This window comes from Manis javanica, chromosome 16 (assembly GCF_040802235.1).
Source record: "Manis javanica isolate MJ-LG chromosome 16, MJ_LKY, whole genome shotgun sequence".
NCBI classification, from domain to species: Eukaryota; Metazoa; Chordata; class Mammalia; order Pholidota; family Manidae; genus Manis; species Manis javanica.
Window position 1 is genome coordinate 67923503 of NC_133171.1, and position 17311 is coordinate 67940813.

At 34.7% G+C, this 17311-nt stretch overlaps 1 protein-coding gene across 6 annotated transcripts in view; it reads left to right on the top strand.

Moving 5' to 3' along the window:
• The window catches only part of DTNBP1 (dystrobrevin binding protein 1), a 149856-nt gene that overhangs the window by 22585 nt on the left and 109960 nt on the right, over nucleotides 1–17311 (top strand). For all 6 annotated transcript variants that reach the window (XM_073225160.1, XM_073225158.1, XM_073225159.1 and 3 more), the window contains 2 exons: nucleotides 4858–4918; nucleotides 14508–14640. In XM_073225160.1, coding sequence (XP_073081261.1) covers nucleotides 4858–4918; nucleotides 14508–14640 — 194 coding nt within the window. The remainder of the gene's footprint in view (nucleotides 1–4857; nucleotides 4919–14507; nucleotides 14641–17311) is intronic.

Sequence of the window (17311 nt, forward strand, 5' to 3'; positions counted from 1 at the left end):
GTAACAAAAGTGAGCTTCTTTGTCCTGTTCCTGATCTTAAAGGAAGTTTTTGGTCTTTCACCATTGAGTATGATGTTACCTGTGGGTTTGTCATAAATGGTTTTTATTATGTTGAGATGGTTTCCTTCTACTTCTAGATTTTGAGTTTTTATCATGTCAAATGCTTTTTTCAGCATCAGGTGAAATTATTGTGTTTTTTTCCCCCCTGCATTCTGTTAATGTGTATTACATTGATTGATTTTGATATGTTGAACTATATTTGAATTCAGGAAAAATCAATTGATTATAGTGTATGATCCCTTTAGTATGCTGCTGAATTCAGTTTGCTAGTATTTTGTTGAGAAAATGCCATTGGAATCTTGATAGGGATTGCATTGAATCTATAGATGGATTTTGGTAGTTTTGACATTTTAACAGTATTCTTTCACATCTTGAACCTGGACTACTTTTCCATTTTTTTTTTGCATACTTTTTTTTTTATTAAGGTATGATTGATATCCACTCTTATGAAGGTTTCACATGAAAAAACAATGTGGTTACTACATTTACCCGTATTATCAAGTCCCCACCCATACCCCAATGCAGTCACTGTCCATCATTTTCCATTTGTTTTTGTCTTTGATTTTGTACATCAGTGTCTTGTAGCTTTCATAGTAGAGCTCTTTTACCTCCCCATTTGTTTATTCCTAAGTATTTTATTATTTTTGATACTATTGTAAGTAGGATTGTTTTCTTTATTTCTTTTTCAGATAATCATTGTTAGTGTATAGAAGCACTACTGATTTTTGTATGTTAATTTTGTATCCTGCAACTTTACTGAATTCATTGAGTCGATCTAACAGTTTTTTTGTTGGGAGTCTTAGGATTTTCTGTACATAAAATCATGTCATCTGCAAGTAGAAACAGTTTTACTTCTTTATTTCTGATTTGGACGCCTTTTATTTTTCTTGCTTGATTGCTCTGGTAAGTACTTCTACTATGTTGAATAGGGGTGGTGAGAGTGGTCATCCTTGTCGTGATCTTAGAGGAAAAGCTTTCACCCCTTCACCATTGAGTATGATGTTACTTGTGGACTTACTATAAATGGCCTTTATATATTGAGGAACATTCCTTCTATACTTAATTTGTTAAGATTTTTTGTCATGAGCTGACATTGAATTTTGTCATAATGCTTTTTCTGTATCTATTGAGATGGACATGTGACACTATTCTTTCATTCTTTTTATTGTGCTGTATCACATTGATTTTGGGATATTGAACCATCCTTGCATCCCTGGTATAAATCCTGCTTGATTATGGAAAATGATTATTTTAATGTGCTACTGAATTAAGTTTGCTAGTATTTTGGGAATTTTTGCATCTATCTTCATCCAGGAATATTGGTCTGTAGTTTTGGTTTTCTTTTTCTCAGATAGTTTTCTTTCCTGGCTTTGGTTAGGGTAATGCTGGCTTTGTAAAATGAGTTTAGGAGTGTTCCCCCCATCTTCAATTCTTTGGAAGACTGAGGATTGGCATTAATTCTTCTTTAAATGTTTGGTAAAACTCACCAGTGAAGCCATCTGGTTCTGGAGTTTTCTTTGTTGGGAAATTTTTGATTGCTGATTCCATCTCCTTTCTAGTAATTGATTTATTCGGACTTTCTGTTTCTTCAAATTTTAGTTTGTGTGTTTCTAAATATTTTTCCATTCTAGGTTATGAAGTTTGTTGGTGAACAGTTGTTTTTAGCAGCCTCTTATGATCTTTTGTGTTTCTGTAGTGTCAGTTGTAATGTTTTCTTTCATACTTATATTTGTGCTGATTTGGCTCCTTTCCCTTTTTCCCTTGGTTAGTCTAGCTAAGGGTATGTTAATTTTGTTTCTTTTCAAAGGACCAACCTTTAGTTTGGTTAAGTTTTTCTACTGTTTTCCTGTTCTCTGTTTCATTTATTTCTGCTTTAATCTTTATGATCTAAACTTAGGGTTCAGTTTATAATTTTTCTATTTCCTTTAGGTGTAGAGTTGGCTTGTTTATTTGCAATCTTTCTTCTTAATGTAGGTATTGCTATAAACTTTCCTCTTAGAACTGCTTTTGCTGCATCCCATAAGTTTTGGTATGTTGTGTTTGCATTTTTGTTTGTCTCAAGATTTTTTGTTTCCTTTTAATATCTTCTTTGATCCATCAGTTGTTCAGGAAGGATGTTTTTTGTTACTGATCCAATCTTACTAGTTATGGATCTATTCAGATTTTCTGATTCTATGGGATTCAGTCCTGGTAGGTTTTGTGTTTCTAGGAATTTGTACATTTCATCTGGGTTATCCAATTTGTTGGCGTACAGTTATTCATGTCTTTTATCTCTGTGGAATTGGTAGTAAATGGCCCCACTTTTATTTTTAATTCTGAATGTTTTTTTTTCTTAGTCTATCTAATGGTTTAATTTTGTTAATCTATTTGAAGAACCAATTTTTCATGTACTGATTTTTCTCTAATTTTTGAATTCCGTATCTCTGCTCTGATGCTTAATTCCTTCTGCTAGCTTTGGCTTCAGTTTGTTCTTTTTCTAATTTTCTAAGTTCTGAAGCTAGGTTGTTGACTTGAGATCTTCTTTTCTAATGGAAGTCTTTATAGCTATACATTTTACTCTTAACCATGCTTTTGTTGTGTCAAATAAGTTTTGATATGTTGTTTTCATTTTCATCTCTTTCATTCATATTTTCTGATTTTTCTTGTGATTTCTTCCTTGACCTATTGGTTGTTTGAGTATGTTGTTTAATTACCACAATTTGTGAATTTTCTAGTTTTTCTTTTGTTAGTGTTTTCTAACTTTATCCTGTTGTGGTCAGAGAAGATACTTTGTAGGATCTCTCTTTTTTAGTGTAGACTTTTTATTTTTTAGAACAATCTTAGGTTCACAGTAAAATTATGCATAAGGGTCAGATTTCCCATATGCTCCATTTTAATATCTTTTGAGGCTTTTAATTTATGGCCTAACACGTGGTCTATCCTGGAGAGTGTCCCATGTGCACTACTTGATGTTGGTGTTGGGTAGATGTTCTGCGTATGTCTGTCTAGTTGATTTATTTTGTTCTTCAGTTCCTCTTTCCTTCTGTCTGGTCATTTTACCCATTGAGAATAGCCTATTGAAGTCTCTGTTATTCGATAACTGTTTATTTCTCCCTTCAGTTCTGTTAATTATTGCTTCAAATATTTTGAAGGTTATGTACAACAGTATAATTATGAACTAACACTGATAATCTACAGACTTTATCCAGATTTCATCAGCTATCCCACTAATGTCCTAGTGTCTGGACCAGGATCCAGTCCAGGATCATATGCTGTACTTAAGTCACTGTATGTTCTTCATCTTTGTTAATCTGGAACAGTTCTGGATCTTTGCCTTTCATGACCTTGATGCTTTTTAAGAGTGCTGGCCAGTTAGTTTGCAAAATGTCCCTCAGTAGTGATGGGTAAGATTCCTCAAGGGAGGAACAACCTAAGACAGGCACAGTCGCAGGGGGGCCATCAGGTGAGAAATTGGGGATCAACAGAGGTGAGGCTCAGAACCTCACCCCCCCCCCCCGTTTTGAGAGAAATCTTCTGCATCTGTGGATGTTTTGCTGCCCTTGTCTAGCTTGGATTAATACTTGGTCCATAGGCACACACCTGATCATCTACATTTGCCCTCTTACAGCACTAAACTATGTTTTCTACCTTTATCTTGCATCTACCTACCACTTCAGCATTTTATTAAAAATAAAAATAATAATAATATTGGAGAAATGTGGGATCCACATATAAATCAAGTATAAAAATCAAACGAATATTCATATTTGACCTGATTGTTTATAGTTCATAATGCGTGATCAAAACCGAAAGTTTCTGTGATGACTGCCCTTGTACTGTTCACCATGTAAGAATTCGTTCACCATGTAAGAACTTGTTCGTTATGCTCCAGAAGATTGGAGACTGACAAGAATTAGGCTTGAGATGGATTAATGATTGTGCATTGAGCATTGACCCCCCTATATAGAATTTTATTGTTGTTAACAACCATTTGATCAATAAATATGAGAGATGCCCGCTCAAAAAAAAAACAACAAAAAAAAATAGAAAGCTCATGAGTCCTGCTCCCCTACTTCCCCAGCTTCAAAACTAAAACTCAATTTTGAAAACTTGGACATTATAGAAAAGTGCAACAAAAATTAAAATAAATAATCTCATCACCCATAGTAAAAAAAAAAAAAAAAAAAAAAAAAAAAAAAAAGGTCCCTCAGTAGAATACCAGAGGGTGATGTGTACTTCCTAGCATATCATATCATCAGGCACATGACTTTGATATGTCTCAGGACTATTGACTACTTGATTCAGGAAGTGTCTGCCTGGTTGTTCCATTGTTAATACTATTTCCCCTTTCTAAATTTATGAGTATCCTGTGGGGAGATTCTTTGAGACTATGTAAATATCCTACTCCTCACCTGTTAATTTTATCATCATTAGAAGTCTTGGCCTGAAACAATTATTGTTGTGCTTATCAAATGGTGATTTTATACTTTTCTTATTTTTTCTGTAATTATTAATTGGAATTGTAAGGAAGAATTTTTCCTTTCTCCATTTATTTGTTATTTATTTAAATCACATGAACTCATCAATGTTTTATTCTTAGAGTTGCAATCCATTGTTACAATTATTTATTTTGTTGCTCAAATTGTTCCTGATTTGGCCCTTGGAAGCCCCTTCAAGTTGACTTTCAGGTCCTTACAACATGTCCCCATTATTTTTGAGCTTTTCCTTTCTGGCACCATAGAATGTTCCATATACACCTTTAGGTAGTATATGTTTAGTGTGTGGCATGCATTTTGAATAATTTTTTGCTTTTCTTAGGTATGAAGATACATGGGCTGCACTTCACAGAAGAGCCAAGGAATGTGCAAGTGCTGGAGAGGTAAAGAATTGACTAATCTTATACTTGTGGGAAAAATGTCTTTTTGCAATGTTCAACGCTAGTTTTCAAGAAATTTAATTAGTAGTTGCATTAAAATGTTTTGCAGAATATCCGTAATTAATTTAGTAGTTGATTATGAAACTCCCTAAATCACATTTCCATAATTTCTCAGTTAAGTAATTTAGCTTAGGTAGGCTTATAGAGTTTGTGGCTTCCATTTTCAAGTCACAGGTAAATATTTGGTTCATTTAGGTATAATGCTTTGAATCTGAGTCTGATGCCTTTGTAGTATATGTAAATTATAAGGTGTACTTTCTTTCTACCCACTATTTAAGAATTCCTTATTATTTGGGCAGAATCTTAATGTTGGTCAGCCTACCTAAAAACATTAACTTGTTTAGCAAATAAATGTAAACATTTCAGGTGTCATCCTCACTTCACTTAGGAGAACAAACTGTTTTCTTCTATGTGTAAAATGTATAGTGAATAAAAGTGACTTGTAATTGAAATTATTTGGCTCATGTACTTAAAGCTTATTAGCCAGTATCAATACTCACTGCTACTGATGTCAAACTTTTTTCTAAAAGTACTTCTGTGGTTCTGACTTTTAATTAATTTTAATTAGGCTTTCTTTGCCGTTACCTAAATTAGTGAAACTAATAATTTTATAGAACAAAGTCATATATATGATGAAATTTAGACATTAACGTTTCTCTTAGAAATTACTGAAAAGGGGTGAATGTAGATTTCTGTCACTAAGACAGACTAGATACTTTGAAAAGCCCTGTAGTGATGAAACACTTAGGTGTTCGATAGAGCTTTTTTTTAAGACATTCTTAATGTATTAGGCTCACAAAAATTAATGTAGGTGTTAAAGGGTTAAAAAAAATGAACAAGGAAATGAAATCAGAGTGGATGAAAAAAAGCATGGAAGCTGGTGTCAAATACTAAAACAAAAGCTTGTGGGGCTAGACTGTCTAAGGGGACTCAGTCAGAGACACATGCATGAAGCTCTTGGGTCTTTGAAGTGCCTACATCCCTGTGAAAGGGTAAGATAGAGAAAAAAGAAGAAAGGAAAGCTACCTATTGGCAGAGGTGATAGTGGGAGACCTGTCTTCATACAACTTGGAATAAATACAGTCACCTTTTTTGGATTTATTCATGACCTTGGCCTCACTGAGTGCAGGGCTCTGACTTCTACATGCTATGTGGCTGATGATCCACTGAGTGAAGAAATGACAGGGCTTCAGGTGACGAGTTCTTGGATACCCAACAGAGACACAAATTCTAAATGGATGGAATTAATGTAAACCTACGCTCAAGATTCATACAGATTAATTCTGCACCACCTCCTCCAAAAACAGCAAACACACAAAATACATATTTCCAGACTTTTGAGAGTCACCAGACCCAAGAGAAAGATTTAGACCCACAAAGATTTAGACCACACTGTTGGATGTAGACTATTGAATAGGTGTATACAGTCTTCTAAAGAGGTGAAGTAATACAGATTAAAAAATGAGTAAGGAATAAGACTCAAACATGACTTTAAAATCATCTTTAAAATTAGAAACCCAAAGGATGTACTTAACAGCCAGTGTGTGTGTGTATGCCTAACAGAATGTAATGAAGTGGAAGAGAAAGTTAGTTACCAAAAAAAAAAGGGATGTTTGAGTTAAGAAAATGGAAAATATGAAAGAGGAAGTCACAGATTAGTTATAGAAGGCTCTTTAGGTTGAAACAAGCAAGATTACCAAAATTGGACCAATTTTGCTATGTAAAATTACAGTTTCATATGGGTCAACTTTATATATCTCATAAACATTCTAGAGAGAAAGAATGAGGGAAAGAAAATGTAGGAAAAGATAAATGGCTGAGAATTTTCCAGAAATGAGCTATGTAAATACTTAGATCCAAAAACTACCATAAGCAAGAGAAATTATTGTCTATACCTAGATATCTCATATTGAAACTACAGAACACCAAAGGTAAGAAGATCTCAAAGCAACCTAAGATTTAAAGTTAGAATTTCAAGGGTAACCACTGAAGAATGGTTTAGAAGTAAAAGAAATGGTTTCTTCAGTAGAACAAGAAACTAGAATAATGAGAAGTAATTCAGTCAGTCCAAAAGATGGCAATAAACAGGAGGGAAAAGTAGAATAATGTGAAAAAAATAGTAAAAAAAATATCCATCAGCAATTGCAATAATCATAAATGGGCTGATCTTACCTCTCATAAATGGGCTGAGAGAACTTGAAAAATATCTTGCTACAAGCTACCTATAAAAGACACACCCAGAACTTTTAGGGCACAGATAGATTCACTGTTATTGATGGAAAAAGATGTATTAGATGAGTACTAACTGAAAGGAAGCTGGTGTAGTTGTGTTAATATCAGTCAAGTAGGCTTTACAAGGAAAAAGGAAAACAGTATTAGGAAGAAGAGGGTTACTCTATAATGGTAAGACACTCTTCCTTAAGGGAAAAAGTCTCAACTGTGTGTGCTTAATAAAAGCTTCAGAATATGTAAAGGACAAGTAGAATCACAAGGAAGAAGTAGATAAGTCCATAATCAAAATGGGGTATTTTAATACATTTCCTCTTAATTGATAGGAAAAAAAAAAACAGGTAAAATAAGTATGGATATAGAAGATTTTATTAATGTCATTAACAAACTTGACCAGAGGGACAAATACAGAATACTGCCCCAACAAATATATAATACAGATTATTTAAAGAATACCTGGAACACATAAAAATTGACCATGTACCTGGTCCACAAAGCAATTCTTATGTTTTATATAAATGAAATCATGCAGAATATTATCCCAGTGCAAATGAAGCTGAAAGGACAGTAAAACAATTTAGAAAATCCCTGTGTTTGGAAATCAAAACAAATAGTATTACAAATAATTTATGGTTCAAAGAAGGACGGAGTACTGACAGTTTTAAAATAGAACTGAATGATAATTACTCTATGTACACTATAAATTTCCTAAAGTTTACTTGGAAGTTTCATAGAGAAAAAAGAAAGACTAAAAGTGATAATCTAAGAATTTGGGGAGAAAACAGAATAAGAATGAAAGAGAAATTCTTGAAGGAAGAATGAAAGAAATAGTAAAGATAAGAGAAGTAAATGACATAGAATATAAAAATACAGAGAAGCTAAACAAAGCCAAAAGCTCTTAGAAAAGACTAATGAAACAGAAATCTCTGGTGATATTGAACAAGAAAAAGGAAAGCACAAATAATTTTAAGAATTAAAGGGAATATAACTTGCAATTATAGCAGAGGGTAAAAAGAGTTTATGAGCAAGTGATAAATTTGAAAACTTAGAAGAAATGGCAAAATCTTACAAGTTTTTATGAAAACATATTCTAGAAGGAATTTAAATCCTCAGCAGTATTATACCACTAAAGAAGTCTAATTGAAAAATTTTTCCACTAAGAAAACACCAGGTCTGTGCAGTTATATATGACAGTTCTATGAAACTTTTCAGGCAATCTACCATTTCAATGTTAGGCAAACTCTTGAAGTGAATGAAAAAAAGAGGAAACCGTACCCAGCTCATTTTGAGACCAGAATAACCTTGATACTGAAACCCTACAAGGCAAGTAAGAGAAAGTGAAATTGGAGTCCAACTGCATACATGGATACAGACAGAAACACCATAAATACAATAAAGGTATCATCTCTCACTTAACTTCAGTAATCTATTTCTGAAAATTGATGTTGTATGAAAAGTGACCAGGAATCTATTTCCCACGTTCTAAATTGGAAAAGTTTCAATGTGTTAACATGTCAACCCAAAACCCTCAACTAACTTCCTTAAATATACTTAAAACCAACAGAACATCTCTACGTGGGTAACAATCTGTTAAGATGTAAAGTGTTTAAAACATAGTTTTCCAATCACAAAAGGTTTGATGTAATTGTTAAACACTGAAGTAATGTGGTCTCACAACACTAGGAGTATGCAAGGCACGCATCTCCTTTATGGGTATGTTCCTCAAATTGTTGGGATTGTGATGTCCAACGATTGTATTTGAAATGTAATTTGAGAATCGTCTCACACATTGTTTTTTGTTTCTGTTGTGTTTTTTCAAATTAAAGTACATACAATTAAGTGCACAAATCTTAGTGTCTTACATATCATCTTAAAATGTGTATCAAGTTTAAATATAAAGCTTTCTTATATAAATTCCCATATTTTTTATTGGTTATATGTATGTTAGATGATTTTAAGTCCGGGGAGAGGAAATCCTGGGGCAAAATACCTCTAAAAACTGAGATCAATTAAAGGAAGAAATAGTTTAAAATCCATTTATTGCCCACAAACTGCAGTCCAGGCCCTTCTCTCTTTCCTGCTCCAGCAGAAGTAAAACTGGCCCTTTCCCTCACCTTTTAGGTATAGATAAGCCCTCCGTTGCCCAGGTAATTGCCCATTGATATAGAGATGAACTTCCCTCCACCCCTGAATGCATATTGATATGCAGATGTACTAAAGCCAGGCAAGATATTCTGGAAATGTTACAATTTTGCCCACAACGGTAAAAGTCATTCTGCCTGGGAGACATTCTGCAGTGTATGGCTCTGTTGGTAAACTACATCTGACTGCATAAAAAACAAAATACCAGTTTTACTCCAGGATTGAAAGGTTGATCTGATATTAGAAAATCTGTTAAATGCATTTGACCATGTTAACATGTTAAAAGACAAAATATATATAATATTAAGGCAAAAAAATACATTCAATAAAATTAGGTATTCAGAGTAAAATATTTTAGCAAATTTTTAACAAAAGATAACTTTTTTGTCCTGATATCTTCCAAAACCTGCAGTATTCGACTTGTAGTGTGTTGATGCCATACTCAACCATCCTACTAGATCCTCAGTTGTAGTAATTTGTATTTGGGAGTGGGAGTTGTTTTGTGTAGATGGTAGCTTTTGTTTCTTCTGTTCTAATTTGTATGACTTTCATGTCTTAGGTCTTTTTACACTGGGTGGAACCACCAGTATAATGTCGAATAAAAGTAGTTGAAGACCTTGGTTCAGATTTTGGCTCTATCAAATTGAAATGTGAAAGAGAAAACTTTACATGTTTTAGAAAATAGAGAAGAGCTTTAAGACCTCAGGATACAGAAAGATTTATTAAACAAGGCATAAAAAGCACCAGTCATAAATAAAAATGCTGATGATCTGTCAAAGCTTCTATTCATCCAACACCACCATGAAAAAGTGAAAAGAACAAGTGTTCTGGAAACATGAACAACTCCTACAAGCCAATGAAAAGAGGAATAATCCAGTGGAAAAGTGAGCAAAAGATATGACCAGGCATTTTACAGAAGAAAAAATGTGAATGGTCAGTAAACATGAAAACATTTGAAGTCAGTTGGTAATCAAGGAAATACAAATGAAAACCAGAGATTTACACTCAATAGATTATCAAAAATATAAGTCTTGTGTTTTCTCTGCAGACTGTCTTTATTTGCAGAAGATGGTTTTTGCGTCTTCCCTTGGAAGAAACAACGAGGAGCAAGTAGACCTGGGGAGTGTAGGTCATTGACATAATCACATTAAAAAAAATAAGTTGGGTTAAGTGGAAGTTGTGGTTGCACATACCTTTGAAACAACAGTTCCACTCCTAGGGATATTTCCAGAGCATTGCCTCACAGGCTTTCCCTGATAATCTTATATGGCTCTCATTGCCTATGATAATGTTGGTGTGGTATTGTCTATTATGTAATAGATAGATGAGGCTCCTTAAAGTTAAGAGGTGGCGAGGCTAGGGGTCCTTACCAAGTCCTGTTGAGCCACTCTGGGAGATGAGGAGATAAATACCTGGGACACATCTGAGACTCAGCTGTTAAACTTGCATGTGTGCACAAGGAGATCAGTATCAGAATGTTTGTGGCAGGTTTTGTTGAAACTTTAAACAGTCGCAAAGTCTGCCTACAGAATAGATTTCGGTTTTATTCTTAAAATCAGATACCACACAGCAGTGAGAAGGAGTGAGCTACTGCACCAAGTAACAAGGCTGAGTCCCACAGTGCTCAGCAAGCACTGTACCCTGGCGAGGAGTCTCAGGAAAAATTATTCTTTTGATTGTGATAAGTATTTCATAATAAAACATAACAGGAGAAAATTTCTTTAAGACCTATTGTTGAATTTATGCTATTTGGGGATCTTGCATTTTTAGTATAGTTATTTTAAGACCCACATCTGATCAGAAGTGTATCTGTTGCTTTGTGGAAATACAGTACTTAGCTTTGAAAATAAAAGTTTATTTTAAAGCATGCTGTGTATTGTTGAGACATATGTGAATATTTAAAATGTGTATCTTTTTTAAAACATAGTATTAAACCTATATTTATTTTGTCAGACTGTGCTTGTGTGGTGTCCTTTAACCAGACAGCTACAACCTGCCAGGGCAAAAATACCTTGGGACAATTCAGTCTTGTTTGACAAATTACTTCATAGCCATCTACTCTTAGCTAATTCTTATACAATCTTAAATCAGAGCAATAGCTTAGAAAACAAAAAGCCATGGTCAGTGGTAACTTTGTTGTCTATGCTTTTTCTGTAAGTTTTTTTTCCTTAAGTTCTTTGAATTTTTTTCCCTCCCTTAGTAATATATAAATGAGTAAATAGTGATGACTTACGGGTGAACTCTGAAGGTAGTTTTGTTAAGTGAGACTTGCAGTGCATTATTTGCTTCCAATTCCTGTTACTGGGAAATACTTGCTTGTCTTCCGTTTGAACTCCTAAGATCCATGGTTTTGTGTAGCGCTCTGATGTGCAAGCTGGGCAGTCGGCCATGCTTCAGTCTCTCTGGGCAGCAGTGAGGCCCTCCTCTGCCTGGCCCGTAGCAGAAAATGAACTGACCCAGGGATGAGAAATCCTGGTTTCTGCACTAGTATGTTTCAATCTTAGGCAAATAACTTAGTTTCTCTGTTGTTAATTTTCTCATCTATAAAATGGCATAACATCATTTACCCTGCTGACCAAAGTTGTCTGGAAATTACATGAAACAGTGTACCCCAAAACTCTGAACTGTTAAGTTTTATACACAGCAAGCTCCTAAAGTTAGCTGTTTTGTAAGTCGTTGGTGTTCCTTGTTTTTTCTTCATTCTCCTAACTTCAGTGTCCATCAGAAGGAATTTTGCAATTTTGGTTTTGTCTAGAGACCTAAACTTGATTTCCTGGTGTTAAATCTGGCTTTATTCAGAATTATTTACTTGAAGGTAGAACATTGGCTTTCTGCATATAAATCATTTCTTACCAATAAGTAAAGTTTAATTACAGTTTTTCAGAGCCCTTTCTTTTGATAGCTTTTCACTTTTCTTCTTCCTTTCCTACATCCCTGTAGCATAATCCCTGGAATAACTGATAAAGGGCATAGGCTTAAGTGTCAGATTCCCTGGGATCAATTCTAGGTCCTCTGTGGCCCTTGGGGAAGACCTGTGGTTCTTTATCTGTAAAGTGAAGGTGGTAATATTGTTTAGTTCATGAAGGTGCCATGGGGTTTAAACATGATAATATGTGTCAGTTGCATAACACAGGACATGGAACACAGAAAAATGCTCAAAATAGTATAGTATTATCCTGTAGTTACAGTTTCAGAGAATCCACCCAACCTCCCATTCTTTTAATTTAAAATTAAATGAGTGTATTCTGATACATTCTTTTATATATTCTTGTGTTCTATATTCAGAATATAATTTTCAGTTTTATGGAAGGCATGAACTAGATCATAGTTAAGTTTTAACATGTAACCATGTTATACTTTAATTTACAGTAACAAATGGTTAATTTCTAAAAAGTTTATTTTAGATTTTTCAAACTGTTGACCTAATTAACCAGAGTACCTAAGTATTTAACAAAAAATATATGCCATGTACCAGGAAAAACATACTACTTATCCTCAAATCCACCCTTAGATAAAGGAATTATTTTTTCTTTTTCAGAGTTTAAAAACTGAAGCCAAGATTATTTGTAGACCTGCTACCAGAATATAAGCAGCAAGAGGGCAGGATTTCTGTTCCCTTCTGTTCACTATTTCATCTCCAGTGCCTAAAACAGTGCCTGACAAAGAGTGGGCGGTCAACAGAAGTTTGTTGACTATTATAAATGAAGGTCATGAACACAGGCCCTTTCTTCAAGCCTTGGTTTCCATACTACAGCTGTATCTATTAACACTGCTCAGTATTTTTTAAACAACCAGTAAAATAGTATCCTTAGGATACTTATAAAAAATAGGATCCTTATAAAATAGGTTGGCAAGAGGCATTGTTAAGAATGTAGAACTAATGAAAAATGCAACTTGAATGGAGCTGGGTGTCACCTCTCCAGCTCAGGTGAGGCTTGTATATGAGAGATGATGTGGTTATCCCTGCAGTGTAGGCTGAAAACAGCAGGGAGGTGAGTGAGTGTAGGTACAGCTAACTGCATTGAAACAGGCAGATTTCTAGCCACTTTACATGACTTAGTTCTTTTATTTCAATGTTTTGAACTCCTAGAATATTAAAATGTAGAAAACAAAAACAGTCTAACACAGCAAATAATTTTACATCTTATTTTGATGTTTTTTCCCTCTGAAGTTCATTTTTTAGTGAGATATGAGTAAAAAGCAGTTGTTCCAACTATTGAAGAATCTTTATCTTGGTATATGTAAATTGTCTTTCCTTTATATATCACTTAGCTGTGGAAGTCTGATTTACAGATAAAATTCAAATGCATTTTCTTCTGTTACAGTAATGAATCTGGCAGTCTTTATAGTTACTGTACTAGTGTGGGTATCTTTCACAATCCTTGTCATTGGTGATGTTTTCAGAAGATGACCTCTTCTTGCTCCTCCTAAGTGTTAAGACTAAAGCAAAATTGTCTGGGAGAAACTGATGTCTATCATTTTCTTTACAGTCTTCAGGAAAAGAAGTTATTTGGGGCTAGTCTGGTTTCTCACAAACCTGCTATTACGATGCCTTTATATCTGAATTCCCTCTTTGTTAACTATAAATGCTTTTCTCCTTTCTCTGGAATTGATCAGCTGTCTCAGTAATTCCTTCATGTACAAGTACCATTTACCTTTCTTCATGCAATGAGTTCCTGTTTAAATACAAATTGAATCATATTCTAAATGCATTAGGGAACTTCTCTGTTAAAAGAATTCCTTTTGTAAAGCAAATAATTACCCACTAAATGTGTTTTGGCTTGTTTTTGTTTTCTTCCCAGTTGTTAGTGGTACTTTTTTGTTTTGTTTATTTCCTGTATTTGGATTTTCAAATACATGGTTTATTTAAAAATAGGGTATATTTATTTAAAAGTGATTTCTAAGGTCATTCTGAACTTTTTCTTCTCTGGGTTAAGATGCACTGAGACAAGCAGCAATTTGAGGTTTTCTGCACTGTATATTAAGTTGGTTCTTTTCTAAGAAAGAAAACAACTTCAGTTTGCTTTAGAGTAGTGCCCTGTTGTCTGTAGTCAGTAGAGGGGTTTTTAAAGATACCGTGGACGAACTCTCATCGTGCTGACTCTAGTTTCTTTGTGCCTGCAGTCTGGTTTTACTTCACCCCTCTTCTTGTGTGTTGCAGCTGGTGGACAGCGAGGTGGTTATGCTGTCAGTGCACTGGGAGAAAAGGAAGACAAGCCTCACAGAGTTGCAGGAGCAGCTTCAGCAGCTCCCAGGTTTAGTAGCAGATTTGGAATCTGTGACAGCAAATCTGAGTGAGTTTTATGTTTGTATCTGTACATTACTTTCAGGAAGGAAGATAATCTGGACATCTATATACATAATTGGATATTTCATATGTGTATAAATTCAAAGCTTTCCAAGCACACATTAAATTCTTGGTTAACAGGATTTTTTTGGAGAAAAGAGTTCTAGTTAGTTTCATATTCTGGTTTAACTGAGGAATACACAGAAAATGATTTTAAGTGCAGAGATGATTTCTAAAATATACCACCCTTTCTGCCTCAGGAACCGTAATTCTGTTGATTTTTAAAGTGACTGTGGGTTGTCTTTGTGACATTAGGTCACTATTTAAAAGCATAAATGTGTATAGTAAAAGAGATTAGGGTGTCTTTGTTCTGAATGTAGGGTGTGCTCTGGAAGTTGTTGCTTCTAACATTAGATCTGCTTAGAGCTTCATGTCTTGAAGTTTGCTTTTTTTCTCCTCACACTGGTGAGAGATCAAATAAATCCAGTTAAATGAGGGTACCTGCTTGGCTACATTTATACCTTGTGGAAGTTTATAATTCTTTTTTTTTTTTTCATTGGGATGAATTATGCTGATATTCTTTCTTGGGTTTATAGTCAGAAAATTACTTTTTATGTTTGACGGTGCCATATCCTAGGATAATAGTGTGGCTTACTGTTTCTAACCAAGCTTAAGGTCTGTCTTAGTGAAGTAAGAAGTGGTAAGTATCTATACAGGAGATAAACCTCTCGAGCTAATGACCTGATCCAGTCTTCTAGGAAAGAAGGTAAGGATACCCTATCATCCATTCCTGTTTTTCAGTATCACCTTTTTAAAAGCAAAACAAAACTGATTTATAAAGCAAGTAATTAGAAAGACATAAAATGGTTCTTTTGGGTGAATAAAATAGACCCAAATGTTGCAGGGAATGCTGTTGCCTTTAACAATAGCTAACTTAATAGTTAACAATAGTTAACACCTACTATATGTCAGAGATTGTCAGGTGCTTTACAAACATCTTTATCCTCACAAGAACCTTACAAAAGTAGTTTTATTATCCCATTTTACAGATAAGGCGAGTAAGGTAGGGAGCGATTGTGATTTGTGCAGGGTCACGTAGGAAGATGGAGATCCAGGATCCCAACCACAGTGATGATGTCCTCTGGTGGATGAGGCAACTCAGAGGGTAGCTGTCAGTAGGCCTCATGAGCAGTATTTAAAGCACTGTTATAGATGTCTTCTGTTGCTTGTTTTGTTATTTGTGAAGGCAAGTCATGGAAAAGAGATTCTGGATCTTAGAAGAAATGTAAAGTAGCTGTGTATGCCCTCTGCATTATTTCCCTCTTCTGGGTGCAAGCCTTTGATAGTTGTTAGAAATAGCCCTCAAGATACTTGGAATTTTCTTTTTAGCCATGTTTTTTTAGCTTATCCCTTATAACACTTAGTCACTTGCTTTCCATTGGTTGATTTTCTTTACAGATATTTGCCTATGATAACCTCCCCTCTTTTTTTTCCAGCTGAGAATAACTTCTGTCTTTGTTTGGTGTTCTTTGTTTGGCACCATTCTGCTGATTGAATGCATTTTGCCACATTTCTAATGATTTTCATAGTTAATTCTTCTTAGGAAATGCCATTTATGTAAGTCTTTCTTAAAATAGAGTATACTGTATTTTCATTCTCCATCAGGATTCTAATGTCCTGAAAGAAGTTGGGTGGTTAGTGACGTGTGACCTTCCTATTCAGCTACTGCATTTTGACTCCTTAGATGAATCACCTAAGCTTCCCAAATGCTTGCTGGAATTCTCTTTCTTTACTAATTTGAGAATTCAGCCACTAAATGCAAATGAAAGCCATTAGATGCTCTGAAATACTATTTTGGACAGAGAGTCACTTCCGAATAAATTTTGGAATAGTTTGGATTTTTTTTCCCCTAATCTGTATCTAACCTGTAGTGAGCTCTTTCTGGAGAGTTAATTGTTTCCTTAGAAGATACCTTTAAAATCTAGATGGTTGTTTTTTTTATTTGGTATCATTAATATACAATTACATGAGCAACATTGTGGTTACTAGATTCCCTCCATTATCAAGTCCCCACCACATACCCCATTACAGTCACTGTCCCTCAGTGTAGTAAGATGCTATAGAGTTACTACTTATCTTCTCTGTGCTATACTGCCTTCCCCGTGCCACCTCCTTACATTATGTGTTAATCATAATGCTCCCTTTTTCCCCTTCTCCCTCCCTTCCCACCCACCCTTCCCAGTCCCTTTCCCTTTAGCAACTGTTAGTCCATTCTTGGGTTCCACGAGTCTGCTGCTGTTTTGTTCCTTCAGTTTTTGCTTTGTTCTTATGCTCCACAGATGAGTGAAATCATCTGGTACTTGTCTTTCTCCACCTGGCTTATTTCACTGAGCATAATATCCTCTAGCTCCATCCATGTTGTTGCAAATGGTAGGATTTGTTTTCTTCTTATGGCTGAATAATATTCTATTGTGTATATGTACCACATCTTTATCCATTCATCTATTGATGGACACATAGGTTGCTTCCATTTCTTGGCTATTGTAAATAGTGCTGCAATAAACATAGGGGTGCATATGTCTTTTTCAAAGTGGACTGCTGTATTCTTAGGGTAAATTCCTAGGAGTGGAATTCCTGAGTCAAATGGTATTTCTATTTTTAGTTTTTGGAGGAACCTC